The 27,220-nt window shown below is 40.8% G+C and overlaps 2 protein-coding genes across 6 annotated transcripts in view; one reads left to right on the top strand and one right to left on the bottom strand.

The window, feature by feature from the left end:
- Positions 1 to 25,864, bottom strand: fahd2a (fumarylacetoacetate hydrolase domain containing 2A). Of its 5 annotated transcripts, XM_060856411.1 has the most exons (10): positions 25,767 to 25,855; positions 17,915 to 18,019; positions 17,217 to 17,456; positions 16,511 to 16,727; positions 15,957 to 16,016; positions 13,052 to 13,214; positions 9,844 to 9,952; positions 6,656 to 6,743; positions 5,328 to 5,414; positions 1 to 169 (listed from the first exon to the last, which is right to left on the bottom strand). In XM_060856411.1, exons 3-9 carry the CDS (start codon positions 17,381 to 17,383, stop codon positions 5,352 to 5,354), a joined length of 867 nt encoding a protein of 288 aa, XP_060712394.1. In that variant the 5' UTR covers positions 17,384 to 17,456; positions 17,915 to 18,019; positions 25,767 to 25,855; the 3' UTR covers positions 1 to 169; positions 5,328 to 5,351. The 5 variants fall into 5 exon arrangements, with proteins under 5 accessions (XP_060712394.1, XP_060712395.1, XP_060712391.1 ...); XM_060856412.1 differs by lacking the exon at positions 17,915 to 18,019 and having other exon boundaries at positions 17,217 to 17,434; positions 25,767 to 25,864; XM_060856408.1 differs by lacking the exon at positions 17,915 to 18,019 and having other exon boundaries at positions 17,217 to 17,513; positions 25,767 to 25,845.
- The window catches only part of zgc:152830 (uncharacterized protein LOC767682 homolog), a 45,852-nt gene continuing 44,428 nt past the window's right edge, over positions 25,797 to 27,220 (top strand). The window contains exon 1 of the mRNA XM_060856407.1: positions 25,797 to 25,996. Coding sequence (XP_060712390.1) covers positions 25,971 to 25,996 — 26 coding nt within the window. The 5' untranslated portion in view covers positions 25,797 to 25,970. The remainder of the gene's footprint in view (positions 25,997 to 27,220) is intronic.

Below are 27,220 nucleotides of genomic sequence, written 5' to 3'. Positions count from 1 at the left end.
TACCATGACCTGAATGTTTTATTTCCAATTGAAGTGCACTTCTGTCATCAGCATACAAACGAGGTCTACTTCTTTGGACAGGATTTCTCCCTCAAGCACTGTAACTCCACTTTGTCCATGCCCTGGTTTCTGTTCGTGAAAAGAGGCTCCATATTGCTGGTAAATCAGTCTGCAAAACAAATATGTTATTCCAGTTTAAATTTGTTTCAACTTTGGTTGCAACTTTCTGGTTGTTTGCTTTGGAGGAGCTTGATCATTTGATCATTGATGCAATTTTGTCCCATTCAGTAAAATTCCCAGCTGATGACATTTAAAATGTTGCATTAAAATATTCAAGAATGAATAATTTAAATTTGTCATTTCAGAAGTGTTTACCATTTTTATTGCCGTACTGGGGCACAATGTACTATTTTCTGAAATGCAGATCCACCATCTTGGAAAATTAAATTCCATTTGTCAGTTTCTTAAATTGAATTGAAATTTGTGTATCATGCTGCTGAGCATCACAATTTAGCTCGCAGTCTGTGGCATCTACCTGCCCTAAAATGTTGATTAAGTTTGTAGCACTGAGACTGCTGTATTTGACACTTTGTTTGTGCCCAGTTTCCTGACATTTTACTGATGTCTTCCATAACTACTTTTAGGAATTAACACGAGCTGATCAGTTATGATTGTGACATTTGTTCCCATGTGTCAGCAGGATCTACAAAGATTTTGGTTTAATGTACAATAATTCAAGGTAAAAAAGAACTAAGCGAATGCGAAATGAGAAACAGCCATTCAGCCCCTGAATTTCTCTTACTGTCCTGTTTCTCTCCCCATCAATGTATACATGTATCCTTGATGAATTCCTTCTCCCCCATGAATTTGACAGAGGTTCTTAATCACAAACTATCAAATGAGGCAATCTCTGGCAGTTTTTACCACCCATTTATTTCACTTCAGTGCTTTTGGATGTTGAGATCAGGACTGGGAGCTAAATATCCACTGATACACATCCTGTCACAAAGACAGGCAGGTGGGCAGATGGGGTGGGATTGCTTGGTAAGTGAAAATTAAATGATTGATGTAAATGAATTAGGGTCAGATGATGTAGAATTTGTGTGGGTAAAGTTGAGGAAGTGCAAAGGTGAAAAAACCATAATCGGAGTAACCTATAGACCTCCAGCCAGTAATCAGGTTTTGGGACATGAAATATACCAACAGATAGAAAAGGGATATAAGTAAGGCAAGATTACAGTGATCATGGAAGATTTCAATGGGAACTGGGAAAATAAGGTTGGTAGTGGATTTCAATGTGGACTGGGAAAATAAGGTTGGCAGTGGATCGCAAGAAAAATAACTTGTGGAATGTCTATGAGATGGCTTTTGGAGCAGCTTCTGGTGGAGTCCACTGGAGAACAGGCAATTCTGAATTTAGTGTTGTGCAATGAAGCAGACTTGATAAGGGAGCTTAAGGTTAAGGAACCCTTAAGAGGTAGTGACCATCATGTGATAGAATTTACTCTGCACTTTGAAAGATCTGACTGGAATCAAATGTAATGGTATTACAGTTGAACAAAGGCAACTACAGAGGTATGAACGAGGAGCTGACCATATTTGACCGGGAGAGGAGCATAATAGGAAAGACAGTGGAACAACAAAGGCCAGAGACTGTGGAAGCAATTCGAGAGAGACAGTAAAAAAAATCTGAGGAAAAATCAGTATACTAAGGGGAGGATGAAGCAACCATGGCTGTCCAGGGAGGTCTATGACAGCATAAAAGCAAAAGAGAAAGCATATTAATGCAGCCAAGGGCAGTAGGAAGCTGACAAAGACCAACAGAGAACAACTAAGAAATAAGTAGGGAAACGATTAAATATGAGGATCAGCGAGCTGGTAATATTGGGAAAGGTTGCAGGAATTTCTTTATATATCTAATGGGTAAAAGAGAGGCAAAAGTGGACACTTGGCTGCTGGGAGGTAGTAATGGAAGACATGAATAATATCCCAAAAATTCAAGGGAGTCGGAGAGCAGAGCTGTGTATGTGGCCGATATTAAGGAGAAGGTGCGAGAAAAACTGAACGGCCTAAAGGTGGATACATCACCTGGACCAGATGGGCTACATTCCAGAGTTTTGAACGAGATGGCTGAAGAGATACCGAAGACTTGAGTAGGAATCTCTCAGGTATCACTGGAGTCATGGAGGGTCCCAGAGGATTGGAAAATTGCTCATGTCACCCCATGATTTAAGAAGGGAAAAACAGAAAAAAATGGGAAATTTTAGGCTCAATAGCCTGACCTCAGCCATTGGTAAGATTTTGGAGTCCGTTGTGAAGGGTTAGGTTTCTGAATACTTGGAAGTGTATGGTAAAATAGGGCAAGGTCAACATGGTTTCATCAAGGGAAGTCTTTCCTGGCAAATCTGTTAGAATTCTTTGGGAAGCTAACAAGCAGAGCCAATGGCTGTTACTTATCTGGACTTCCAGGCATTTGTTAAGGCACCGCTTAGGAGGCTGCTGAGTAAGACATGGATCCATTGTGTCTGAGGCAGTGAAGAGTGGGGATAAAGGGCTGCTTTTCAGGATGGAAACCGGTGACAAGAAGTGTTCCACAAGGAACAGTGTTGGGACCACAACTTTTCATTTTATACATTCATAATCTGCGTGAAGGAACTTGAGGGCATTCTGGCTAAGTTTAGAGATGATATCAAGATAGATGGAGGGACAGATAGCATTGAGGAGGTGGGCAGACTGCAGAAGGATTTCGACAGTTGAGGAGAGTGGACAAAGAAGTGGCAGATGGAATACAACATGGGAAAGTGTGTGGTCATGCACCTTGGTAGGAAGAATAAAAGCATAGGATATTTTCTAAACGGGGAGGAAATTTGAAAATCAGGAGCGCAAAGGGACTTGGGTGTTCTTATCCAGGATTCTCTTCAGGTAAGCTTGCAGGTTGAGTTGGTAGTTAGGAAGGCAAATGCAGTGCTGTCATTCATAGAGTCATAGAGTTGTGCAGCATGGTAATAAACCCTTCGTCCATGCCCGCCAGTTATCCCAACCTAAATTAGTCCCACTTGTCAGCCCAGCCCATAACCCTGTAAACCGTTCCTATTCATATACCCATCCAGGTGCCTTTTAAATGTTGCAATTGTACTAGCCTCCACCACTTCCTCTGGCAGCTCATTCCATACATGTACCCACCCGCTGCGTGAAAAAGTTGCCCCATAGGTCTGTTTTATATCTTTCCCCTCTCACCCTAAACCTATTCTCCCCCACCCCAGGAAAATACTTTGTCTGTTTATCCGAAATATGCCCGTCATGATTTTATAAGCCTCTATAAGGTCAACCCTCAGCCTCTGATGCTCCAGGGAAAACAGCCCCAGCCTATTCAACTGCTCCCTATAGCTAAAATTCTTCAACCCTGGTAATATCCTTGTAAATCTTTTCTGAACCCTTTCAAGCTTCGCAACATCCTTCCTTTAGGAAGGAGACCAGAATTGCACGCAATATTCCAAAAGTGGCCGAACCAATGTCCTGTACAGCCGCAACATGACCTCCTAACTGCTGTACTAAATACTCTGACTAATAAAGGAAAGCATACCAAATGCCACTTTCTACTATACGATCTCCATGCAACCCACTTTTGAGGAGCTATGAACCTGCATTCCAAGGTCTTTGTTCAGCAACACTCCCTAGGACCTTACCATTAAGTCCTGCTAAGATTTGCTTTCCCAAAATGCAGCACCTCACATTTATATAAATTAAACTCCATCTGCCACTCTTCAGCCCAATGACTCATCTGATCAAGATCCTGTTGTAATCTGAGGTAACCTTCTTCGCTGTGCACTACATCTCCAATTTTGGTGTCATCTGCAAATTTACTAACTATACCTCTTATGCTCAAATCCAACATCTGGAGAGGACTAAATTATAAAAGCGGGGATGTACTTCTGAGGCTTCATCACGCTCATCAGACAACATTGAGAGTATTGTGCGCAATCTTGGGCCACATTCTTCAGCAAAGATGTATTATCCCTGGAGCCAGTGCAGAGGAGGTTCATGATACTGATCCCAGGAATGAAAGGCATAATATATGAGCAACTTTTGAGGACTCTGGGATTATACTCTTGAGTTCAGAAGGATGAGGGGGGAATCCAATTGAAACTTCGAGAATATTGAACATTGGACAGAGGAGACGTTAGAAAGATGTTTCCATTGGCAGGACAGAGGAGGACTTGAGGACACATCCTTAGAGTAAAGGGAAGACACTTAAAACACTTAAATTGAGGAAATGTCACAACCAAAAGGACTAGCCACTCTACCATACGTCAGGAGCGTCTCAGAACTGACAGCCAGACTACTGCGACCCTTAGGACTCATAACAGCACACAAGCCAACATCCACGCTCAGACAACAACTCACTAGAACAAAGGACCCAATACCCAGCATGAGCCAAACTAACGTAGTTTACAAAATACCATGCAAGGACTGCACAAAACACGATATAGGACAAACAGGAAGACAGCTAACAATCCGCATCCATGAACATCAGCTAGCCACAAAACGACACGACCAGCTATCTCTAGTAGCCATACGCTCAGACAACCAGCAACATGAATTTGACTGGGAAAACACCACTATCATAGGACAAGCCAGACAAAGAACAGCCAGAGAATTCCTAGAAGCATGGCATTCATCCCCAAACTCCATCAACAGACACATTGACCTGGACACCATATACAAACCACTACAGCTGAAACTGACACCCGGAAACGGCAAGAACATCCATCAACAGACACATCGACCTGGACCCCACATACAAATCACTGCAGCTGAAACTGACACCCGGAAGCGGCAAGAACAAACCAATATAAATACCGGAAGAAACATCAAAGCAGCGCTTCACACGAGGCTCCAACAGCACTGATGATGTTCCCTAGCCAGGGAACGAAACGTTTGCAGCAAAAACTTCCAGCTCGGCGAGCAGAACCACAACAACGGATACCCGAGCTACAAATCTTCAATCAGATTTTAAACACTTAAAACAGAAATTAGGAGAAACCTGTTTAGCCAGAGAGTGGTGAATCTTTGGAATTCATTGCCACAGAAGGCTGTGGAGGCCAAGTTATTGAGTATATTTAAAACAGATGTAGAGAAGTTCTTGATTACCAACGGGATCAAAGACTACAGGGAGAAAGCAGGAAAATGGGGTTGGAAAACCTATCAGCCATGATTGAATGGCATGGGGCATGGCAGACTTGATGGGCCGAATGACCTAATTTCTGCTCCTACGTCTTATGGTCTTATATTATTGAAACGTTTACCATTAAAAATAAATTTGATACCTTGTTTGAAAGCACTCTGTAAACCTAAATGATAGTGTTCCTCAAGGTTCCTATTTCATCAATTTCACATTCCACAATGTCTCCACGCTGCAAGAAATTCAAATAAAATGAACAGCATATTTTTTCTATGGGGACGTGGACTTTTTAGAGGTTATCTATATTACAAAATTAAGCACATTGATTTAGATTATGAACAGTGTTTGTAAAAATGACGTGTTGGCTTACTTGTCACCCCGCTGTCGAATCAAAATAATTTTGAACAAAATGGATGAGTCACTATTCTCATCTTTTATTTAATATTTCAAAGCTTCGCATTTATTCATATGCAAAATAACTCCAGAGGCCTGTATCCTTTCACTAAGTTTCCCTTCTCTGTGGAAACGCCATGACACTGATCCTGCTTTTTCAGCTTGAGCAAAACGTCTGGCACTCTAGTTTATAACTGACCGCTAGGGCTCCCTAATTGGACTAGATTAACAGCCCCAGTCCGGGAACTCAGATTCTATGAGGTCCACTGAGCTGACCTCGTAACAATCGCTCCAAGATGTACCTATGAATTCGGAGCAGAAATGGGGCAATCAGCCCTTCAAGTCTGCTCCACCATTTGATAAGATTATGGCTGATCTGTTTATGTTCTAAATTCTATATTTGCATCAATCCCCGATAACCTTTCATTCCCTTGCCTGACAAGAATCGACCTCTGCTTGGAAGTTATTCAATGACCCGGCTTCTTCCACTGAGGAGGCGTATGAAGGTTGCACGACTGTCAAATACAAAAATTTCTTCTCTCTGTTCCAAAAGGGCAACCCCTTCAGGAAACAAATAGCAAATGATGCATTCAACAAATTTGAGAAAATTAATTCCAAATGTGCTTTTTGACAGGCGTTTGAGTTTGGGTACTACTGTGTAAAACATTTGTCCTACACATATTTCTGAAAAAATCTCCAAGTGAACTAAAATGACACTCCAGTGTGCTCTTGAGGATCTCGAAACAGTTTGTGGAAAGTGCCAGTATGCTCATGAGATGATTTGTACTCTGCCGTTTCCTTTTGTCAAATAGACTATCAATCTTTACTTTTAAAGCTGATATATGATTCATGGTTATTTGGATGAAAGAGCAGAATATAGTTGTGCTCATAGAATATTACCCACTTTACATGGAATAAAAAAAACTTTTAATTGGTGTTGAAATGGAGGGATCCTTGAATTTGCATTAATGTTGCGCATCAGTATACCTTGCAGAAATATTTCACAAAATTTCACGAACAGTGAATAATTTGGAGAAGTAACAGTCCATGTTCAGAAAGGCCAAAATCAACATAGCTTACTTTGAGGAACACGGGTGGTTTTCTAAATACTCCAACTCCAGAGGGTGTACCAGTGAGGAAAACGTCTCCTGGATTCAGGGTCACAAACCTAAGAAATCAATTGGTGACAAGTAGAAACAGTGTAAGTGTTGTTCTATTGACAAAATGCCTTGCAATGCAAATTATTTTTCACAGTCACAGCAGGTTGTGAATTCCCTCCCAAAAACCTGCCCATCTGTCAAACTTCCTTGCTCCTCCCTGAAGATGCTAACTTGGCCATGCACCAAAGTGTCTATGAACTGACTTATGTTTTGATTGTCACTGTTCCTTTGGGGTTTCTTTGAATGTTTTACTCTGTTAACAATATTCTGTGGAGGGATTAAGTAGATTCTTGGTGATGAAAGGGAAGGCTAATCACTTCAGTTTGATTTTGAACTTGATTCCTGCAAGAATCTCACTGATCATGCAGTTGGTGAAAACATTTATAAAATGGTCTAACATTTGAAATCATGTGGTTACCAGAGGCAAATTAAAGTGAAAAGAGAACTCGTTCTGAGTCAGCAACTCATTCAAAACTCAAAACGTCTCCAGTATCCTGTCCTACTTGTCAGAGAACCTTCCATAGATTGGGTAGATTGGGCCTAACAGTGACCAAAGCACCTCATGATGAGCATGGTCAGCTTCACTTCAAAGGATGAACAGAGTTAAAAATTATATATAAAAACATGTTTTACTGCTTTCTCAAAGTGGACTAAATGCCAATTTTCTGATCTTCCTCGACATTTATAGATATCCCCCACCTTTTGAAAGTTCGCTTTACGCCACTTTGCTTTTATGAAAGCCTGACATGAGTATCTGTTTTCGCAAACCGAAAGAAATCCAAAGAGGATTTTTGCTTTTATGAGAAAAGGCAAAATGTTTCCAATGTAAATTGATGCTTCTTTGCTTTAAGCCATTTTGGCTAATGAAAGGTTTCATTGGAACAACCTACTTTTGGGTAGCGGGGGATAATTATAAGTGCTTTTTAATATTTTGTTGGACAAAACATGACTGCAACATTATTTTCCTTTTATGCAGCCTAAAATACAATTTTTAAAGAAATTCTTTATAGCATCATTTTAAAAGGATATCTGCGTTTGTGGCCTTTTCATCTTGTCATCTCTGGAAATGATTAAAGGCTCACAACTGAATCACAAACTCTTTTTCTGTCCCTGCAAAGAGGCTGCCTAACCTGGTGAGTTTTTGTCCCAAGCATTTTCTGTTTTTATTCCAAGAAATTATAGTTTGGCATAAATGACAAACTATAATTTGCTGGAATTCTCCAGCCTCACTTGTTTTCCTTTTTGATATAACAGCTATCTTACACAGTACTGCCTCAATCAAATCAACAGTAGTTCTGACTTTTTAAAAAAACGCTGCTTTGTTCACTACATCCGCAGATTGTTTAAGAACTGCCTTCCCCGACTGCAGTGATTCCAGAAAGATCACCACCAATGCCCACACAATCTCTTCAGTACTCTGCGATGTAGTCTCTCTGGTCCAGGTGATTTATCCATCCTCAGATGTTTCAGCTTTCTCATCACGACCTCCTTTGTGCTGGCCATTGCACTCAATTCTTCCCCCTGATTCTCTTGCAAGTCTAGTATGTCATTGTGTCTTCCACCTTGAAAACTGATGCAAAATACCTCTGTAGTTCCTTTGCTATTTCTTTGTTCCCTGTTACTCCTTCTCCAGCCTCATTTTCCAGTGATCCATTATCCACTCTTGCCTCTCTCTTCTCTGTTATAATATCAAAAACACTCTTCATATTACCAGGTAGCTTACCTCCTCTTTTATGTTCTTCATGCATTTTTTTTTAGTTGCTGTTCCTGACTTCCCTTGTCAGCCATGGTTGCCTCAAACTCCCCTAAGTATGTTTCTTCTTCGTTGGGTTGAATTTCAGCTGTAACTGCTGATATTGTTGTAACACTGTGTTCCCTGCTTGGCTCCCTTTCCAATCACCTCAAGCTAGCTCCTCCCTCATGTCTTTGCTGTTAACTTTACTCAATTGCAGTACCGTTACATCTGATTCCAGTTTCTCCTTCTCAAACTGTTGGGTGAATTCAGTCATAACCTGGTCACTGTGCCCTTGGGATCCCTAATCTTGAGCTCCCTCATTACATATCACCAAATGCAGAATTGCATGCGTTGAGAGGACTTAATCACAGACTGTTCCAATAAATCATCACATTCCACAAATTCTAGATCTTGAGATATGCTGCCAACCTGATTTTCCCATTTCACCTTCATAGTGAAGTCCACTACTGATTATTGTAATAGTGACTGTCATACATGCAATTTCTATCTCATGATTTATTTTCTTTCTCACATCCTGATTATTGCTTGGCAGTCTGTAAATGAATTCTAACAGAGTATTTTGTCCGTTGCAGTTCCTCACCTTTACCCACACAGATTGTATGTCTTCTGACTCAAGATCACTTCTTGCTAATCTACTTGTTAACAGAGCAACTGTGCTCCCTTTGCCCATTTGCCTGTCCTTTCAGTTGAATACATATTGTTGGATATTTAGTTCCTAGCCTTGATCATCTTGCCACCATGTGTGTGTCTGATGTCCACAACATGGTACTCCTCAGTTTCAATCTGCACAACAAGCTCATTTACCTTATTTAGTATACTGTGTACATTTAAGTACAGCACCTTCAATTCTGCATTGACTGCTCCCTTTTCATAATTGTCCAGTTATCTACTTTATCTGAAGTTACTGATTTTGATGGATGTTATATGTCTCACCTGACAGGAACATCCTGAATGAAGACACACAATTCTTTGCAAGAGGAAATGTGGAAAAAGAACGAGTGAAAGCAATGCCAATAATCTCCCCAACTATTACAATCTCCCGGAGGATTGAGGAAGTTTTCTTTGTCAATCTTTTGGAATTTTCTAACCAAGGGAGCACCAGGGGCTCCCACAATTGCTTCAGCATGATCCCCTCCCTCTCCACTTCAAAAGCGACCTTTATTTTCTGTCCAAATGTATCTCTGCTCTCTTAGCTAACTTTTCTTTGGATGCACATCTGTTTCACTTCGTGCAGTGAATTATTTGCAATACAAACTTAATTTGTTTTAACCTTGTGACATTGAACACTGAAAAATCTCAAATTTCAATTCAAATTATAATGGTAAATTGGTCCATCATGAAATTACACTCACTGTGACACCCAAACGATAAGTTCCTCTGTTTTAAATATTAGCTGATTGGTGTTGCTATTCTGCATAATTTCTTTGTTAACCCGGCAGCGAATCCCAAGGTTGTGGGGGTCTGTAACATAAAGTGTGGTTTAAATGTTAAAAGAAGCTTGGAATAAAGGATCATTTCTTTCAACCCTGCATTGTTGAAAAATTGCACTTTAGAAAAGTGCTTCAAGTGTTGGTACTGTAATAGTGTTACACCCAACACATGTTCCCAGCTCAGTGAACAGAACCACAACAACGAGCACCTGAGCTACAAATCTTCTCACAAACTTTGAACTTGTTTTAAAAGTCTGCGCTGCAGAGACAGTGTCACCAATTCATCAATCGTGTTAGTGCAAATGTACACTGACAAAATTGATGTTACAATGAAACGTCCTGTACATGTCACAGACTAAGAATATTGGTTCAGCTTAATTCACAGACCAGACTTTGTTTGGATCAAGTATTAATGACGTTGGCAGCAGAGAGCTCAGGTGGAACCTAACGTGAGTAATGCCACTTTCTCAAGCGTTTTGTTACGATTCAGCTGCACGATCCTGATCTGTAGGTATCCCATGCAGGGAGGGGTGAACAGGTGAGAGGTCCTTCTCATGGTTCTGCTTCTGGACCTGGCCAAAGTGGCCATGAAAAGGTCCGGACAGCAGGCCACGGAGGGGATCATTGTGCTCAACTGTCTGCCCCAGTCCTGCGGCAATGTTTGCACTTGGGTATCCCTCCAGAGGGAGGGAGCTATGCTCACTGGCATGGTAGAAGCCTTTTAAGATGGGTGAGCACCACACCTCCGGGGATGCATCATAACACAGGACCATGTTATTTTGAATTATGACATTTGCATCAGCAGTTAATTTGTATTTTGCTACACTGCCTCGGGACTGTTTAAAAAGAAACAAACTGATAAGGAAAAAAGTGGCAGGGTTGAATTTGTTCTGTTGATGAGCACAAGATGGAGCTGGATCATTTTCCAAATTGTTGGGTAAATAACCATCATTTAATTCTTCAGTTCGATTGTTGTCAGGGTCCATATCCTTTAGAATAACTTGTGCTTTTGCCCATTTCTTGATATCACATGGAGTGAATTGATTCAGATTAACACGTATGATGCTCGGGACCCTAATTTAGGTGAAAGTGGATCATCCATTTGGGACTGCTTGCTGATAATGGATGCAAATATTATCAACCTTGTCTTTTACACTTAAGTTTTGGGTTGAAGATAGAGATACTTGTGGGGTCCTCACATCCTGTTGGCTGTCCATCACCATTCACTCTGAATATGGCAGGATTGCAGACTTCAGCTATGATACATCTGTTCTGTTGGCATGCAAATAATGCTGTGTTGTAGTTTCACCTAGTTGGCACTTCATTTTTAGCTGCTTCTGTCGTCTACTCTTACACTTCTGATTGAACTAGGCTGGAGCTCTTGGCTTGATGGCAGTGGTAGAGCAGGGGATAAGTTGGGCCTTCAGGCTGCAGATTTTGCTTGAATAGAATTCTGTTTCTGCTGATGGCCTACCGTACCTAATGGATGCACACTTTTGAATTGCTGGATCTGAGTAAAGTTTATCTCACCTACCACTCTGGTAGTGCCACACAACATGATGGATGATATACTCAGTGTGAAGTTAGGATTTTGTCACCACAGAACTAAGGTGATCGCACTTGGAGATACTGTCATGGACAGATGCAGCTGTGGCAGACAGATTAGTGAGGGTGTCATCAAGTATGTTTTTCTGTCTTATTGATTCTTTCCATACTCAATATACACTCAGTCTAGCAGCTACGTCATTTACTGAGCAATTTGTGGTGATGAACATGGATGTCCCTCACTTCAAGTACATTATGGATGTCATTACTCTCAATGTTTGCTCCAAGTGGTGTCTATTCCAGGAAGTCATCAGCTGAGGAGGGAGGTGTTGAGTGGTCATTGGCAGGAGATTTTATTGCCCATGTTTGACCTGTGCCATCAGATTTTATACAGTCTGGAGTCAGTGTTGTGAACTCCCAGGGCAACTCCTGATGGGGCAGAACATAACTGGAGATGGTGCTGGTCATGTGTGGAACAACGTCTAGAACGTATGATTCAATGTGTGTGGCTATGTCAGGCTATTGATTGACTGATCTGTGGGATAACTCTGCCAGTTTGGGCACAATCTCCCAGCTGTTCGTAAGAACTTTGCAGTTGACAGGACTGTGTTCACTCATGATGTTTGCAATGCCTAGGATGATGCCAGGTAGTACATCTGGTTTTAGTATTTTGTCGAGCTTTCATAATGATTTAGTAAAGCTGATTGGCTTACTGGGCCATTATGAGTCTGGTGGCATTCCCACAATATTACTGCTTCCCATCAATGATATCAAATGAGTGTGTAAAGAGCTTTGGAAAGAAGTGAGTAAAACAAAGATGAAGGACAACAAGAATGTGAAACTGTTCATGAAATTTATGATTTAACAAAATGCAAGATAAATTAAAATGAGAATAAGGCCACACAACACTGGGACGAATTCACAAATAATGGCAGTAAAATTTCAAAAATATTGCAGAGATTAGGAAAGAAGTGAATAGAAAAAAAGAGTAAAATAAAGATCAAGGACAACAACAATATGAAAATTATTGACGAAGTTCATTATTTAACAAAATGCAAGGTAAATTAAAATGAGAATAAGGCCATGCAATGCTGGCATGAATTCACAGAACATGATGGTAAAATATAAAAAATATTGCACAATTACATCTGGCATTAAGACACCACCAAAAACATAGTCTTAGCAAATACTTCACAGTGAGATACAGTTTGATACTGAGACACGCATGGAAATAATCAGGTAGATCTCAAATGTTTGATTTGAAAGTCAGTTTTTTGTGATGTTTTCAGGGAGGTGGAAGGTGGGAAGACAGAGTCGATTGGAAAAAGAAATCCTGAACTTAGACTCTAGACATCTGAAGGAAAGATGCGAGGATGGACCAAGGAAATCATGTAAGGTGTTACAGAGATATGTAAAATGAGACATGGACAGGTTTGAAAACAAGGATGGGAATTTAAAATCCAAGATGTTTTCAGAATGAGTACCACTGTACGTCAGTAACTACAAATGTGATGTGTCAACTACCTTTTCCATTTTAATTATATGGTCAAACAATCTAGTCTCAGATAGAGAGATCTGGGCGTACCTGAGAGAGCATCTCTAGTGACTATGGCTGGTCCTAATGGACAGAATGTGTCAAATGTTTTACCCAGGAGCCACTGCTTGCCATTCCGTTTCATCTGCCAGTCACGTGCACTGACATCATGAGCGACTGTGAATCCAGCAACATAGTCCATTGCTTCCTCCTTCTGTGAAGAGGACACAACATATTTATTGCCAGCTGTGTATTCAGATCAGTGTTGATTCTCTTAATATGGTGCGACCTAATGGTTTTCTTGGACCATACAGCAAAGGACCAGAACTTCCAGTCAGAATCGGAAATCCCTTTTTGTTGTTTGATCAGGATCACAAACGTCAAAGTATGGACTTCATTCATTAAGGTTCAGTCATCTCCTTCAGGGAAGAGAATTCCTTTTCTTGCATGGTCTGGCCTGCACAAGACTCCACATCCACACCAAATGGTTACCTGTTAACCACTGTCTGAAATGGCCTCGCAAGCCACTTATTAAGGGCAACTGGGGATACCAAAGGCCAGCACTACCACTGACGGCCACATCTCATGAATGATTTAAAATAAGGTCCCAATATTTTAGGACAGAAACTTCTCAGTCTGATTTAGTGTGAATTTTCCCTTCCTAGCAACACTGCTGGTGTGCTGCCACCAAACAGATTACTGTGGTTCAAGATGGCAGCTTAACATCATCTAATGAATAAGAATTCAAGGTGAGGAACCAATGTTGGACTTGGCAGCGATACTCAGGTTTCAAAAAAATATAATGAAACAGCCATTTCTCCAAAGTACACTTTAGGACTGGTCTGCTGTTCCTCTGATATTCCCTGTCTGACACCCATTCATGATGAGAAACTGTATGACCATATTTGGAGCGTAAAAAGCCATTCACCTCATGCTGAAGTCCAACAGGCTTCAGGATTTTTTTCTGAATGAGGATATCAAGCTGAGATCAAACTATATGCTGCTGGACCTCCAAATGAGAACACATGAATTCTATATGACAGGCATACATTGCTATCTATTCCAGGTGCTGACCAAGAATTTGATTTTAAAATTGGATGATCAACAGACTAATAATAAGGATTTCAAAACCACTCTTCTGCTTCATAAAATACAGGCTGTATACTGAATTGCAACTGTGATTTCGCTAATATTTTGTCTTGGCTTCCACCCTTGTTGGTATCCTACACAGGCAACTTTGTCTTCAGTGGTTCAGTATAAAATTAGTTTTATCTACCACCAGAAATTGTCCTAGTACACAATGCTTTTCAAGAGTTTCCACTGTCTCCTATTCACTTGGCAATGTGCACAATTAGCATTGACTCACTGCCTCATTCACCATGAGTTCTTGGCCTCTATCAGCAGACCTGTTGGTGATACTTCTTTGCTGTCAAAACCTCAATGATCCGAGTTCCAGTGAACAGAATTCTGACTGACATGAATTTCAATTCAGTATTGAATAATTTCCAAGTGTCTTCAAATGAGATGTTGCTCTCAAAAGCAGATTCAGGGACATGAAAGGTCTCATGGCGCTGTACAACAGCAGGCAGTAGCTCCCACTGTCCTGATTCTTTCTCATCCAAAATCAGATTAATTGTTCATACACCTGTCTGTTCTGCAGTTCATGGTCTGTGCAAATTCGTTAACATCTTTTGTCTACAGAGCAACAGTCCCATCAAATGAAAACAATGAATTGGACTTTGGGAAACCTAGGAACTTAGTACAGCCGAACTCACACTTACAAGTTTTATTTTTCCAATAGAAAATATGCCAAGCAACTCTGAAGTTGCTGCGTTGTCACTTCGGGAATGCTGCTTACACTGTGGACTGTATATCTCACCAATCTGGGAATGGATCTTTATTGGAAGCAGTCATATATTGGTTCGCAGACCAAAGCATTAGATTTGATGGTAAATTTTGGCAGATCCCAATTGCTCCTCCTTAAATGTAGTATTGGAGAAACTGAGAGTTTGTGATTGATGTTAATTATAAATTGCTGATGACAAGTGTGACGATACTGACACTTTGAAAAGGTGATATTATCCTGGGTTTTTTGAAGTGAGGTTGTAAAAGCCGAGATCCAAACTGGCTGTTGGAAACAACTTTTGTCAACAATTTAGGAAGGCTTTCGGCTTTTTTAAAAACAGTTGTAACAATGGAACGGGAGTGGCCAGTCCTCTCAGTTCGGGCTTTCTAATTTGTTTTGAGTTGTAGCAGTCAAACTGTTTCAGGTCCCAGAGGTATGGAAGCTTCAGGAAATGATTCCTAGTTGCTACATTCTCTGAAATCTCTCAATGTTGTTTCCTCCTGAACTGGAGAACTGCATGTGAGAATCTGTGTGTGAATTTATCTTTTTGACAAAGGGTGTGTTAATGGGATGCTACTATATTGGAATGGTAATTAGTAATAGGAACTATATATATATATATTATTTGGCTAACTTTTCCAATAGTTCAGTTGCTTTAAATTGCTCTTTCTTTTGTTTGTATTTTAACTGTAGTGTTTAAATAAATTGTGGTCTGCTTAACGTCGAGTAGTTTGACCGGTCACATCAAATCTGGAACATGCACTTCACGTCTAACTTTAAGGAAAAGTAAGGGTGTTGGATACCTTTTTGAAATATTTAGTGGGGGTCTGGTCTCGTCTATAACACAAGCAGAGTCAAAAAGTGTAGTGCTGGAAAAGCACAGCAGGTCAGGCGGGATCCAAGGAGCAGGAGAGTTGATGTATTGGGCTTTTGCCTGAAACGTCAACTCCCGTTTATCAGAAGCTGCCTGACCTGCTGTGCTTGTCTAGCGCCACACTTTTGACTCTGTCTTTCCAGCATATGCACTCCTCAATTTCTCCTTCACAAGCAGTATGCTAAGGTCTTTTGGCCAATTTATTGTTTCAGAAATCAATAAGCACAAGTACAGACCTTAATATGTTTTCCTTTCTTGCCAATAACAAATGCTAGCTCCACTTCCCAATCCACTTCCTGCAAGGAACAAAGCACAAAAGAGAACAATTGTTGGCCATTACTGAAACATGTGATGAATCACTGCTATATAACTAATGTTTATGGTCAACTGTATTCAAATGAAGAGGAACTGAAAATGCCAAATTATGTTTTGTCAAAATGGACTATTCATATAGAACTTGCTGAAAAATTAACAAAAGTAATTTTATCACCAAATCAAAGAGAAAGACTGATTGATGTATCAGGAGGATAACCAGAATTTGGTAAAATGTCTTGTGTAAATGGAAAGTCATCTTTGTCAAATGTACATACTTCAGAACAGAAATACTTATTTATTCTGCATGGTTTAATGAAAGTGGACCAAGTTTAAAGTAACACACTCTACTTGGCTGAAACTGTTGTCAGTGACGTTTCAACTCCTTCCTACATCTACCGAAGTCGTCTTTGGCTTCTTCCTTCTGAGAAACATTCTCGTCCTCTTGCTGCCAACTGTGGAAGAAAAGCACACTCACATTGCTCTCTTCTGGGTGAATGATGTCGCTGTAAGGCCCAACTATGGAACTAGCAAACTTGCTAAATATAACCGGCTCCTTTGGGACTGCTACATTCTGCTCCAGGCAGTGATCCATGTAGTTCATTCCAACACACACCACTTTGTCTGGGTTTGTTATTGGTGATAGAAGTGTTATTTCTGAGCGACAACGGGTGTACTTCCCACAATCCACAGCTCTGCAAACATAAAAATACTTGAAGGTTACTGTTAACTTGCAAGTTCTTCACATTGACCAACCGCAGACTCTCAATCATAAGTTTAAATCTGTAAATATCTGATCTGATTTAGATAAGCAGAGTGATCCAAGAGTACAGTATTAATTATGATAGACTCAGACTCTCAACTTGAAAGGGTTTGGAAGAATTTGCATGGTTATCACAAAACATATCACCAGGTAAATATGTCAAATTATCTCGCTTAATCAAAGCCAGCATCAGGTATGCTGTTTATTTCTGTGGGCGGATCTGTGAATGGGCATGTTTGATGGCTTTGAATCAGACAGCTTTGAGTTAGTAGGGTTCATCAGCCTTAATTGGTAATCTGTCTTGGAGATAGGGAGTCTGATTTCAAAATCTACAGCTATGGATTATTAGCAGGGTGTACATCAGTTGAGATGTGGAAGATCACAAATCATTGTAATGTAACCGAACAAAACAATTAAATACCTTCTCGCAGTTTCCAGAGCTGTGTCTCCTATTTCCAGAAACTCCTTCATGGTTCGAGGTAGGGAACTGTCAAATGAATTCAAATCAATAATGCTTCCTCCATCCTTCTCGACTCCCAATCTGACTCCATTCTGATCACCAACAGTCAGGAACTGGACGAGCCTCATTCTTGAACTCTTAGATGCAGAAAGCTGCCTCACTTGGAAACAGTAACTGCTCTGTGAGCAAATAGTGCCAGCTCTAAGTTGGACCAAACGGAGAAATGGAGTTGCTTGAACAAGAGCCTGCATTATAAAACTGAATATGGTGATTTAATCAACTTCGTCAGATATTCTTGATAGAAAAGTAGCTGTTTATTGAAACTTCTCAATCATTTGCAAGACAAGTTGGAAATGTATGAGTAATTTCTAATATACCACAATCAGAAGGATATCATACCAAACGTATGAATGATATAGCTTTCAAATTAGAGATGTTTTATTTCTGTGAGAAGAAAGGAGATTAAAGGAGAAATCTGGTAATGATATTCATTGAGTCAAACTGATCATCTTGACATTTCATTTCACCTAAAGCTAAACTTTAAACCCAGATATTGGACACCACAAAGAAAACAGAGGTCTACTTCTCACATCCCTTGATTTCAATTTAACCACTCACCATCTGCTGTTCAAATCCTTATCTATGCCTTTGCAACTTACCGAATCAACAATGCTAATTTCAAGGATAGATAAAAATGAAGGCCTAGGTAGCGATACTCATATCACATCAACATTTAAGTTTCTTGAAATCCGAACCTCCACAATCTGAAAACATAGAAATGCAAAACATTTACAGGACATTTTGTCAACTTGTCTGCACCTTTGCTGTTTGTGTCCAAGTGGTGGCAAAATGCCCCTCAAATATTCACCATTTCACAGATCAATATTATCTCCTTAATCCCAAAATGTGTCCATTTCTCAAATTGAAAATGCCTATTCTGAATTTGAAAGTTCCACTATTGGTTTCCTGCTCACAACCTATAACTTTCTCCAACATAATAACTGAACCCAGATTCCATTTTCGGACTATTTTGATCTCATTAGGGTCCAGCAATGTTTTGATGTTTTTCCTGTAAATCTGAAAACCCAGGTATTTTCAATCTCACTTCACTAAAAAAAAATTACTTTATATGAAATAGTAATGTTCTAGATATTGAGAGTACAATGAACCTAGTATCTTGTCATCAAACCAAAGTTTTGAAATTCCATTTTCCTTTTTGGATTGATTTGACTTCAACCCCAAAAAGGTCAACATACCCTCTCCCCAAATAATTAACTTTTTTATCCCTTCTTTTACTTTTTTCAATGTCCAAGGTAGCTGAGTTCCACTATCAAGGCAGGAAGTGGAAATCAGGATTATAAAATCATGATCTCTTGAACGCCAGGGCTGACTTGATGGGCTACATGGCCTAGTTTTGCTTCGACATCTTAAGATCCTGCAGCAATGTCCTCGAGGTGAGATGAGTGACCTGCAACAACCACAACCATATTCCTTTGTGTCAGCTATGACTGCAGTCAGTGGACAGTTTTCCATGATTTTCACAGATTGCAGTTTTGCTTGGAATCCTTGATTCCAGGATGTAGGGTTTTTTAAAGGAGAGAATTAGGTTCACCAAATTTGATTTACACACAAATCATGAACCATTGGACCTTGATGAGTGTTGAGATTTTAAATGAACTAAGAAAATTGAAGAGTTGCTCATCAGTAGTTTGTGTCCCATAGTGGTGAATGAATAGAGCGTATCAAATCACTTTAAATGAATTGGATAAATGTTAGAAAAGGAAAATATTGGCAAGTCTTTAAAGCATTGAACATTTCAAGCTGAAGAGCTATGAGACATGCAAGAACTCCTATCCTTTGTTTCATCCCTAAAACAGGTCAGATTGTTTATCCTTGACATTTTTGACAAGTATGATCTAAATCAATCAGGCTATGAATACAGAGGAGCCTTGATTATCTGAAAGAGATGGGTGGGCACAATTTCATTTGGATAACTGATTATTCTGTGCTCTACCAGAGAATTTGTTATAATCTATAATTTTAATTCTATAAAGCTAAACTGAGAAGGACTTACCTTCACATAAATATTGTATATGAAATTCCAGCATTAAACAAAGTCGTGAACAGTTTCTACGATTGCAAGAGCATTTATCAGTTTCTGGGAGCTCGGTGTCACATTAGAAAGGTAGAAGCACCACCTTCAGCATGTATTTACGTTCTTGGCCATTTTTTTTCACGAATGACCCAGTAAAGTGACGGGAATACTGTAAAACACTTACTTTTGCAAAGGGCTGTGTAACTAACACTTACCTAAAAGATATCCAGTCACTGATGCTTGAGCTGCTTGTGTTTTTTTTTGTTTTTGCTAGCAATTTCACATGTTCTTTAGTACAGATAAATCAAATACACTTACCTCTTTGATTAGATTAGATTAGATTGCCTACAGTGTCGAAACAGGCCCTTTGGCCCAATAAGTCCACACCAACCCTCCGAAGAGTAACCCACCCAGACCCATTTCCCTCTGACTGATATACCTGACACCATGGACAATTTAGCATGACCAATTCACCTGACCTGCACATCTTTGGACTGTGGGAGGAAACCAGAGCACCCGGAGGAAACCCACGCAGACACAGGGACAATGTGCAAACTCCACACAGTCACCCTGTAACGTTTTGCAGGACTTGAAATCTTCTTCAGACAATCCAAATTCGGATAATCAATATTCAGATAATTGAGGTTACTCTGTAGTTGAAATTTGAGAACACTAGGTTAGACATAATAGATTGACCTGGAATGAATTCCCAAAATTAAAGTTTTAATAAAATTTTACATATTTCTGCTCCTGTATGACTTCATCAGAAATAATATGATCATTGGGTTTTGCTTGTGCTGGGAATCCAAAATCATGAGCCATAACTCAGAGATACTAACTAATTTTCACAGAGATTGCTTCGAATGTGGAACTTGTTACTAAATGATTTGCAAGATGGTAAATAGGATTGATGCATCTCATGGGAGCCTAGTGACAGTGAGAGAGGTGAAGTGCCGGAAGACTGAAGGTTTGCTAATGTGGTGCCACTGTTTAAAAAGGGAGTAAAGACAAGCCAGGGAACGATAGACCGGTGAGTCTGACCTAAGTGGTGGGCAAGTTGTTGGAGGGAATCCTGAGTGACAGGATATACATGTATTTGGAAAGGCAAGGACTGATTAGGGATAGTCAACATGGCTTTGTGTGTGGGAAATCATGTCTCACAGACTTGATTGAGTTTTTTGAAGAAGTAACAAAGAGGACTTATGAGGGCAGAGTGGTAGATGTGATCTATATGGACTTCAGTAAGGCGTTCACCCAGGTTCCCCCTGGGAGACTGGTTAGCAAGGTTAGATCTCATGGAATACAGGGAGAACTGGCTCAAAGGTGGAAGACAAAGGGTGGTGGAGGAGGGTTGTTTTTCAAACTGGAGGCCTGTGACCAGTGGAGTGCCAAAAAGGATCAGTGGTGGGTCCTCTACTTTTTTCATTTATATAAATGATTTGTATGCGAGCATAAGAGGTACGGTGAGTAAGTTTGCAGATGACACCAAAATTGGAGGTGTAGTGGACAGCGAAGAGGGTTACCTCAGATTGCAACAGGATCTTGATCAGAAGGGCCAATGGGCTGAGAAGTGGCTGATGGAGTTTAATTCAGATAAATATGAGGTGCTGCATTTTGGGAAAGCAAATCTTAGCAGGACTTGTACACTTTATGGTTAGGTCCTGGGGAGTGTTGCTGATGAGAGACCATGGAGTGCAGGTACATAGCTCCTTGAAAGTAGAGTCGCAGGTAGATAGGATAGTGAAGAAGGTGTTTGGTATGCCTTATTTTATTGGTCAAGAGTATTGAGTACAGGAGTTGGGAGGTCATGTTGGGCTGTACAGGACATTGGTTAGGCCACTGTTGGAATATTGCGTGCAATTCTGGTCTCCTTCCTATTGGAAAGATGTTGTGAAACTTGCAAGGGTTCAGAAAAGATTTACAAGGATGTTGCCAGGGTTGGAAGATTTGAGCTATAAGGAGAGGCCGAACAGGCTGGGGCTGTTTTCTCTGGAGTGTCAGAGGCTGAGGGGTGACCTTACAGAGGTTTACAAAATTATGAGGGGCATGGATAGGATAAATAGACAAAGTCTTTTCCATGGGGTGGGGGAGTCCAGAACTAGAGGGCACAGGTTTAGGGTGAGAGGGGAAAGATATAAGAGAGACCTAAGGGGCACCTTTTTCACACAGAGGATGGGACGTGGATGGAATGAGCTGCCAGAGGAAGTGGTGGAGGCTGGCACAGTTGCAACATTTAAAAGGCATTTGGATGGGTGTATAGGAAGGGTTTGGAGGGACGAGATTGGGTTGGGATATCTGGTCAGCATGGATAGGTTGGACTGAAGGGTTTGTTTCCATGCTGTACATGTCCAAGACTCTGTGTTTACAGGGCTCTAAGATTTTGGCTTTGAGATGGCTTGGCTAGAAAATGGGAAAACCAGCAGTTGGCCTGAAACACACGTTTCTGTATTTTAGATTTAATACTTAAAATTAGAAAGTATCTAAAAGAAATGTGCCAAACAGTAACAATGTATGTAATTTCATGTTTTAGAGCTCAGCCCTCTCACAAAGTAACAATTTAAAACCTGATAATTCCTTACCATACCTCGTTCCTGACAATTCAGAGGATGCAATCAAGTAAAATAAAGAACTGGCATTTTGAGAGCATTCATCGTGCCAGAAATATGTTTCACAACATTTTACACATCAAAATACACTGATTGAGAAAAACAGAATTTTCAGGGGCACAGAAGATTGCAGTGAAAGATTTTCAGCTGTCTTTTCAAAGCAGGAGAACCATACCAAAGGCAAAATTGTCATGACTGAAAGAATGGACACCAGAAATAAATGAAACAGGAGAAGGAGTGAGAGGTGGTCCTTTCTTTTAAGAAAAACGGAGGTAGGCAGAGGCGTACTGATTTTACATTGAGAATCCTCTCATATTCATCCAATGGAGAATTGAGGTTCTCAAAGTGGAATGATACTGACAAAATGATTCCTTGGAGTCCACTAAATAAGGGCATTTTAAGTGTATTACAATTCTGACCTTGTCATAATGAACAAAGTTGGTGACTGAAAAGATTTTTCACTGAAATAATCATTGCAAAGTGTTGACTGAAGCAGAGACAGCAGCACAATTAAAAGGGATTCTCTGAGTGGAACTAAGTAGAATGTGGAGAAATAGAAATAAAATTTAAGTGTCCGTATGTACCTGAGTAACTGTCATTGTCATAGGTGTATTTGGATATATGAACTCCTGTTCTTTAGCAAATGAAAATTCAGAGTATTTAGTGTTAACCGTGTGGAACATCATACATTCCCAACGAACTGAACAGAAAGGACCATAGTTTGAAAAGGCGAGAATTTGGGCAATAAAAATGAAGGAACTCTTTCGGTGATCTAGCATCATGGTAAATGGACAAAAAGAATTGATGTTGCAGATCTGTGACTTTGTCAGAACTGGGAAAAGTTGAAGAGATGGAAAATAGCTTTCGAACAAAGGGTGGGCAGAACAAAGACAAAAGGGAGGTCTTTGATCTGATAGAAATCAGGAGAGAATTAATACGTTAGTCCCCAAGAAGCAAAGAGAGATGCAGCAAGAAAAGAAATAAAGATGTGCTAGAGGTGATGTGCATCTGGCTAAAAAAGGACAAATTAAGTTGGAGAAAGGGAACAAGGTTTGTTGCTTGAAACTGTTCAACTGATTGTCCATCCAGAGGGCTGTAAACTGTCTGACTGAAAGACGAAGTACTGTTTATGAGACTTCTGATGAGTCTCACTGGAGACATCAGTTTGCAGTGAAGTGGAGAATTAGAATGACAGGCCCCTTGAAGCTCAGGCTCACGGCTGTGAATTGATCAGAGGTGCTCCGCAATATAGTCTTCCAGTCAGTGATTAGTCTTTGCAATGTTGAGGAGATCATATTGTAATTATGTGACATGAGATTGAAAGCACTGTGTGTAAATCTCCACGTGGAAGCTATGTTGTGCCTGCCCATAAGAGTGCAGGTACAAGGGCAGGTGTTATCTCTCTTCTATGTGCATGCAAATCTAAGAAAGAGACCATGTTTCAGCTGTCACTGAGGAATAAACCAGTTCCCCTTCCTTCCCTTTCCAGAATTTGGAGGGTCTGTTCCCTCTGTGATACTCTGGTTCGTACCCTGTCAGCACCAATATGCTGTTTCTTCACCTGAATAGACAGTTAGGAGGCTGGAAGAACACAGCAAGCCAGCAATATCAGAAGGTGGAGAAGTCAACATTTCAGGTGTAACCTTTCTTCACGGCTGGGGATTGGTATTGGGGAGTCGCAGATAAAGGTGCTGGTGGAGGCAGGGTGATGAAGTGGGGATAGGTGAAAAGTGGTAGAGGGTTGGTTGGTTAATGGGAGGAATGAATCTAGTTGGTGGCAGGGAGGAGGGGGTGGGAAGGGAGGTATTTTGAAATTGGAGAACTCAATGTGGAGTCCTCTCAACAGGTATGGCAACATCTGTGGCAAAAAAGCAGTTGATGGGACTTGTAACATTTACTTTCTGTTCTTCCCACAGATGCTACCAAACCTGCTGAGTTTCACCAGCAGTTGCTGTTTTTGTTTCAGATCTACAGTATATACACATTTGTTTTTTTTTGGTTTTTTTTTAGCAGTTTTGCGTACGTGGAGGATGTAACACTGATCCTTTTTTTTCCTTTCTCCTCAGCAACCTAGGTCGCAAATAACTCCTTCCTGATGAAGGTGCGATTTATTTGCACTTAATGCAATCCATTACACTATTTGCTGGTCCCAGTGTGGACTTCTACTTGGTGGAGACTGAATGTAGATTGGGTGACTCCAGAACACCTCTGTTCAGTTTTCAAAAGTAACTCCAAGCTTCACGTGGGGTGTGAATTCAATTTCCACATTGACATTGATGATCTTGGCTGATTACTCTTGTGAGGCTCAATGAAACCTTCATAAACAACATCTCTTATTTCATTTTGGCACTTAGCAGCCTTATGAATCCAACACAGGAGTTCAAACATTCCAGAATGTAAACTCTGCTGTGTTTCATTTCCTTTCCTCTGTCTTCTTATTCATTTTTCTGTCAGCTGACCGGCTTTTGATACATACTTTGTTTCTTTTTCACTTGGAGATTAAATTTGGCCGTACAGAATAGATTTTTATCTTTTAATCACTCCTGTTTTCTGCTCAATTATAGTTTCCTTCTATCCATGTTTGTGAGAGGCCCTTGCAACGGTTGTTGTTTCTGCAAATATCATAAGGCTGAGTGATGGTGGGGGGGGGGGAATATATGATAAGCTAGATATACTTGCAAGCAGTTACAAGTAACTGTATCTTGCTTCTGCAAACATTGCAAGACGGAATCATGAGAGTATATACCAACTGAAAAGGGAGGTGGTCGACTGGTAGAAACAGATGTATTGACATGACGGTTGCAATTGTCACGCACATAGGGAGTTAGTATGAATAAGATAACCAAATAAGACCCAGTGTTTCATCAGCAAAAGTTATAAGACCCAGCTATCAAGGTTGGGGGGGGGGGGGGGTTGCACACCACCAAAGGCCACAGACAGATGTGGTAAGCCAATTAGATTAGCAACTGCACAGAGCAATACAATTACCAGATACCAAGTAAAAGGGGGAGTACCGAGAGACTCAATTGAACTGTATAAATTGTAATGTAACCTCCGGATCGGGTTGCCTCCTTGAACGGTCACCCGGCTTGCAAGACCGTATGAATAAAGACTGCTTTAGAATTTGACTCGGACTGAAATTATTGAACAGTAAGCTTCGTTTCTCACAATGTTCCACCCACCCTTTGCTCAAAACCTGTTCCAACTGTAACTTTTCACAGAAATTGAACATGAACTCTTGTCTGTTACACTTATGCTCCTTCATGCGATTGGTTTTGTATTCATTTCAGATCTCTAGCATTACTAAAATAATTTTCGATCATTATTTCGACAGTTATTTTCGACGACTCTGAAGGTTTATTAAGCAAGAATGAGCGAAGCTAGAAGCTGAGCTGAGGAAAACCTGAATTCCACTTCAGATACAGCGGAAAGAGACGAGTTCAGGTTGACGTTGATCTAAATGGCAATGGGAGAAAATAGAGAGAAGGAAATGTGGCTTGGGTTTCCAGCAACTGCGTAGGCTTGAGATCACCTGACTTAGGACGACATGTCAAATTAGTTGACACGGAATCCACTAAGTAAAAACTGATATCTTCATATTTGTCAAAATCAATTTACAGCAGCAGCAGTTCTGACTTTACAACATGTTACTTTCTGTCAACACCGCAAATTTCAGATTTCTGTCCCTCGCTCACGGGAACTGCTCTTGGCGTTTATTTTTTTCAGCCAGAGCTGTAAGTGAACCCGGCGTTTTGCTTTCTGCGTAAAGGGGCCGACACCGAAAGCGGAATTCTTTTACCATTACTGTACCTCCTTGCCTTCAAAAACAGCAGACGAAGCAGAGTTGACCTCCGTGTTCAGGAGGCAAGGGTCAATCAACGGAGGCAAAGGTCATGGCGAAGAGCGGACCAATCAGCGGTGGGTGGGCGGTAACGTGCCCGGCTTGACAGCGTATCAGCGTGGAGCAGGGACGGGCGGTTGAGAGAGGATCGCCGCTGAGCTCGAGCGGGAGTGATGGAGGCGCTTGGCTCGAATTTGAGGTGAGAGCGCGTCGCAAATCAAAGACCCCGACGCACCGTTATTTTTCGGAGCTGATTTTCTTTCGTCCTCTCCTCAGCTTTTGTTTTAACCGATCGGTGTCTCAGCTCCGTGGAGGGCGAAACGGGGATCCAGAGAATTTTCTGGAATAGGATGCGACCCAAAATTTCCCTCAGAGAGGCTGCTGGTGCTGTCCCTCTGGATGCCTGACTTTGATTCTCACTGATTCCTTTCACCCAAATAGGAAGTGCTGGAGAAACTATGCGGCTCTGGAAACATTGGCGGAGAAAGAAAGTAGCTGTTCATGTTTCGAGCCTACTGTGACCGTTTTCGAGATTTTTTTTTAAAATGGTGTGTCCCGATTATCTTTAGTGTGTACTTTTTGCGCAAACGGATTTTTTTTTATCTGCAAGTTTGTTTTCTTAGATCTTGTGCGCAGTTGTCTTCAGTGACTTGCATTTGCAAGTATCTTATCAGTTGCTCAATGCTCTGGGGTGGCTGGAGGTTGGGCAATGTTCACAATACTGTAAATGAATGCCCGTTAATACAAAGGTGACTGATATGAGTGAACATAGAACATAGAAGGATACAGCGCAGTACAGGCCCTTCGGCCCTCGATGTTGCGCCGACCGAGTCCTACCTAACCTATACTAGCCCAATAACTTCCAAATGCCTATCCAATGCCCGCTTAAATGAACATAAAGAAGGAGAGTTCACCACTGATATGGGCAGGGCATTCCATGAACTCACAACCCGCTGTGTGAAGAATCTACCCCTAACATCTGTCCTATACCTACCACCCCTTAATTTAAAGCTATGTCCCCTAGTAACACCTGACTCCATTAGCGGTAAAAGCTTCTTAGTATCTACCCTATCTAAACCCCTAATCATCTTATACACTTCTATCAGATCTCCCCTAAACCTTCTCTTCTCCAATGAGAACAGCCCCAAGTGCCTCAGCCTTTCCTCATAAGATTTTCCTACCATTCCAGGCAACATCCTGGTAAACCTCCTCTGCACTCGTTCTAAAGCTTCCACATCCTTCCTATAGTATGGCGACCAAAACTGCACACAATACTCCAGATGAGGCCTCACCAGAGTCTTATACAACTGCAACATGACCTCAGGACTCCGGAACTCAATTCCTCTGCCAATAAAGCCCAGTACACCATATGCCTTCCTCACAGCACTATTTACCTGGGTGGCAACTTTCAGAGATCTGTGTA

The sequence above is a fragment of the Hemiscyllium ocellatum genome, chromosome 48 (assembly GCF_020745735.1).
Source record: "Hemiscyllium ocellatum isolate sHemOce1 chromosome 48, sHemOce1.pat.X.cur, whole genome shotgun sequence".
In the NCBI taxonomy this organism is placed as follows: domain Eukaryota; kingdom Metazoa; phylum Chordata; class Chondrichthyes; order Orectolobiformes; family Hemiscylliidae; genus Hemiscyllium; species Hemiscyllium ocellatum.
Note: the sequence above shows the minus strand (reverse complement) of the source record. Positions and strands in the feature narration are given on the sequence as shown.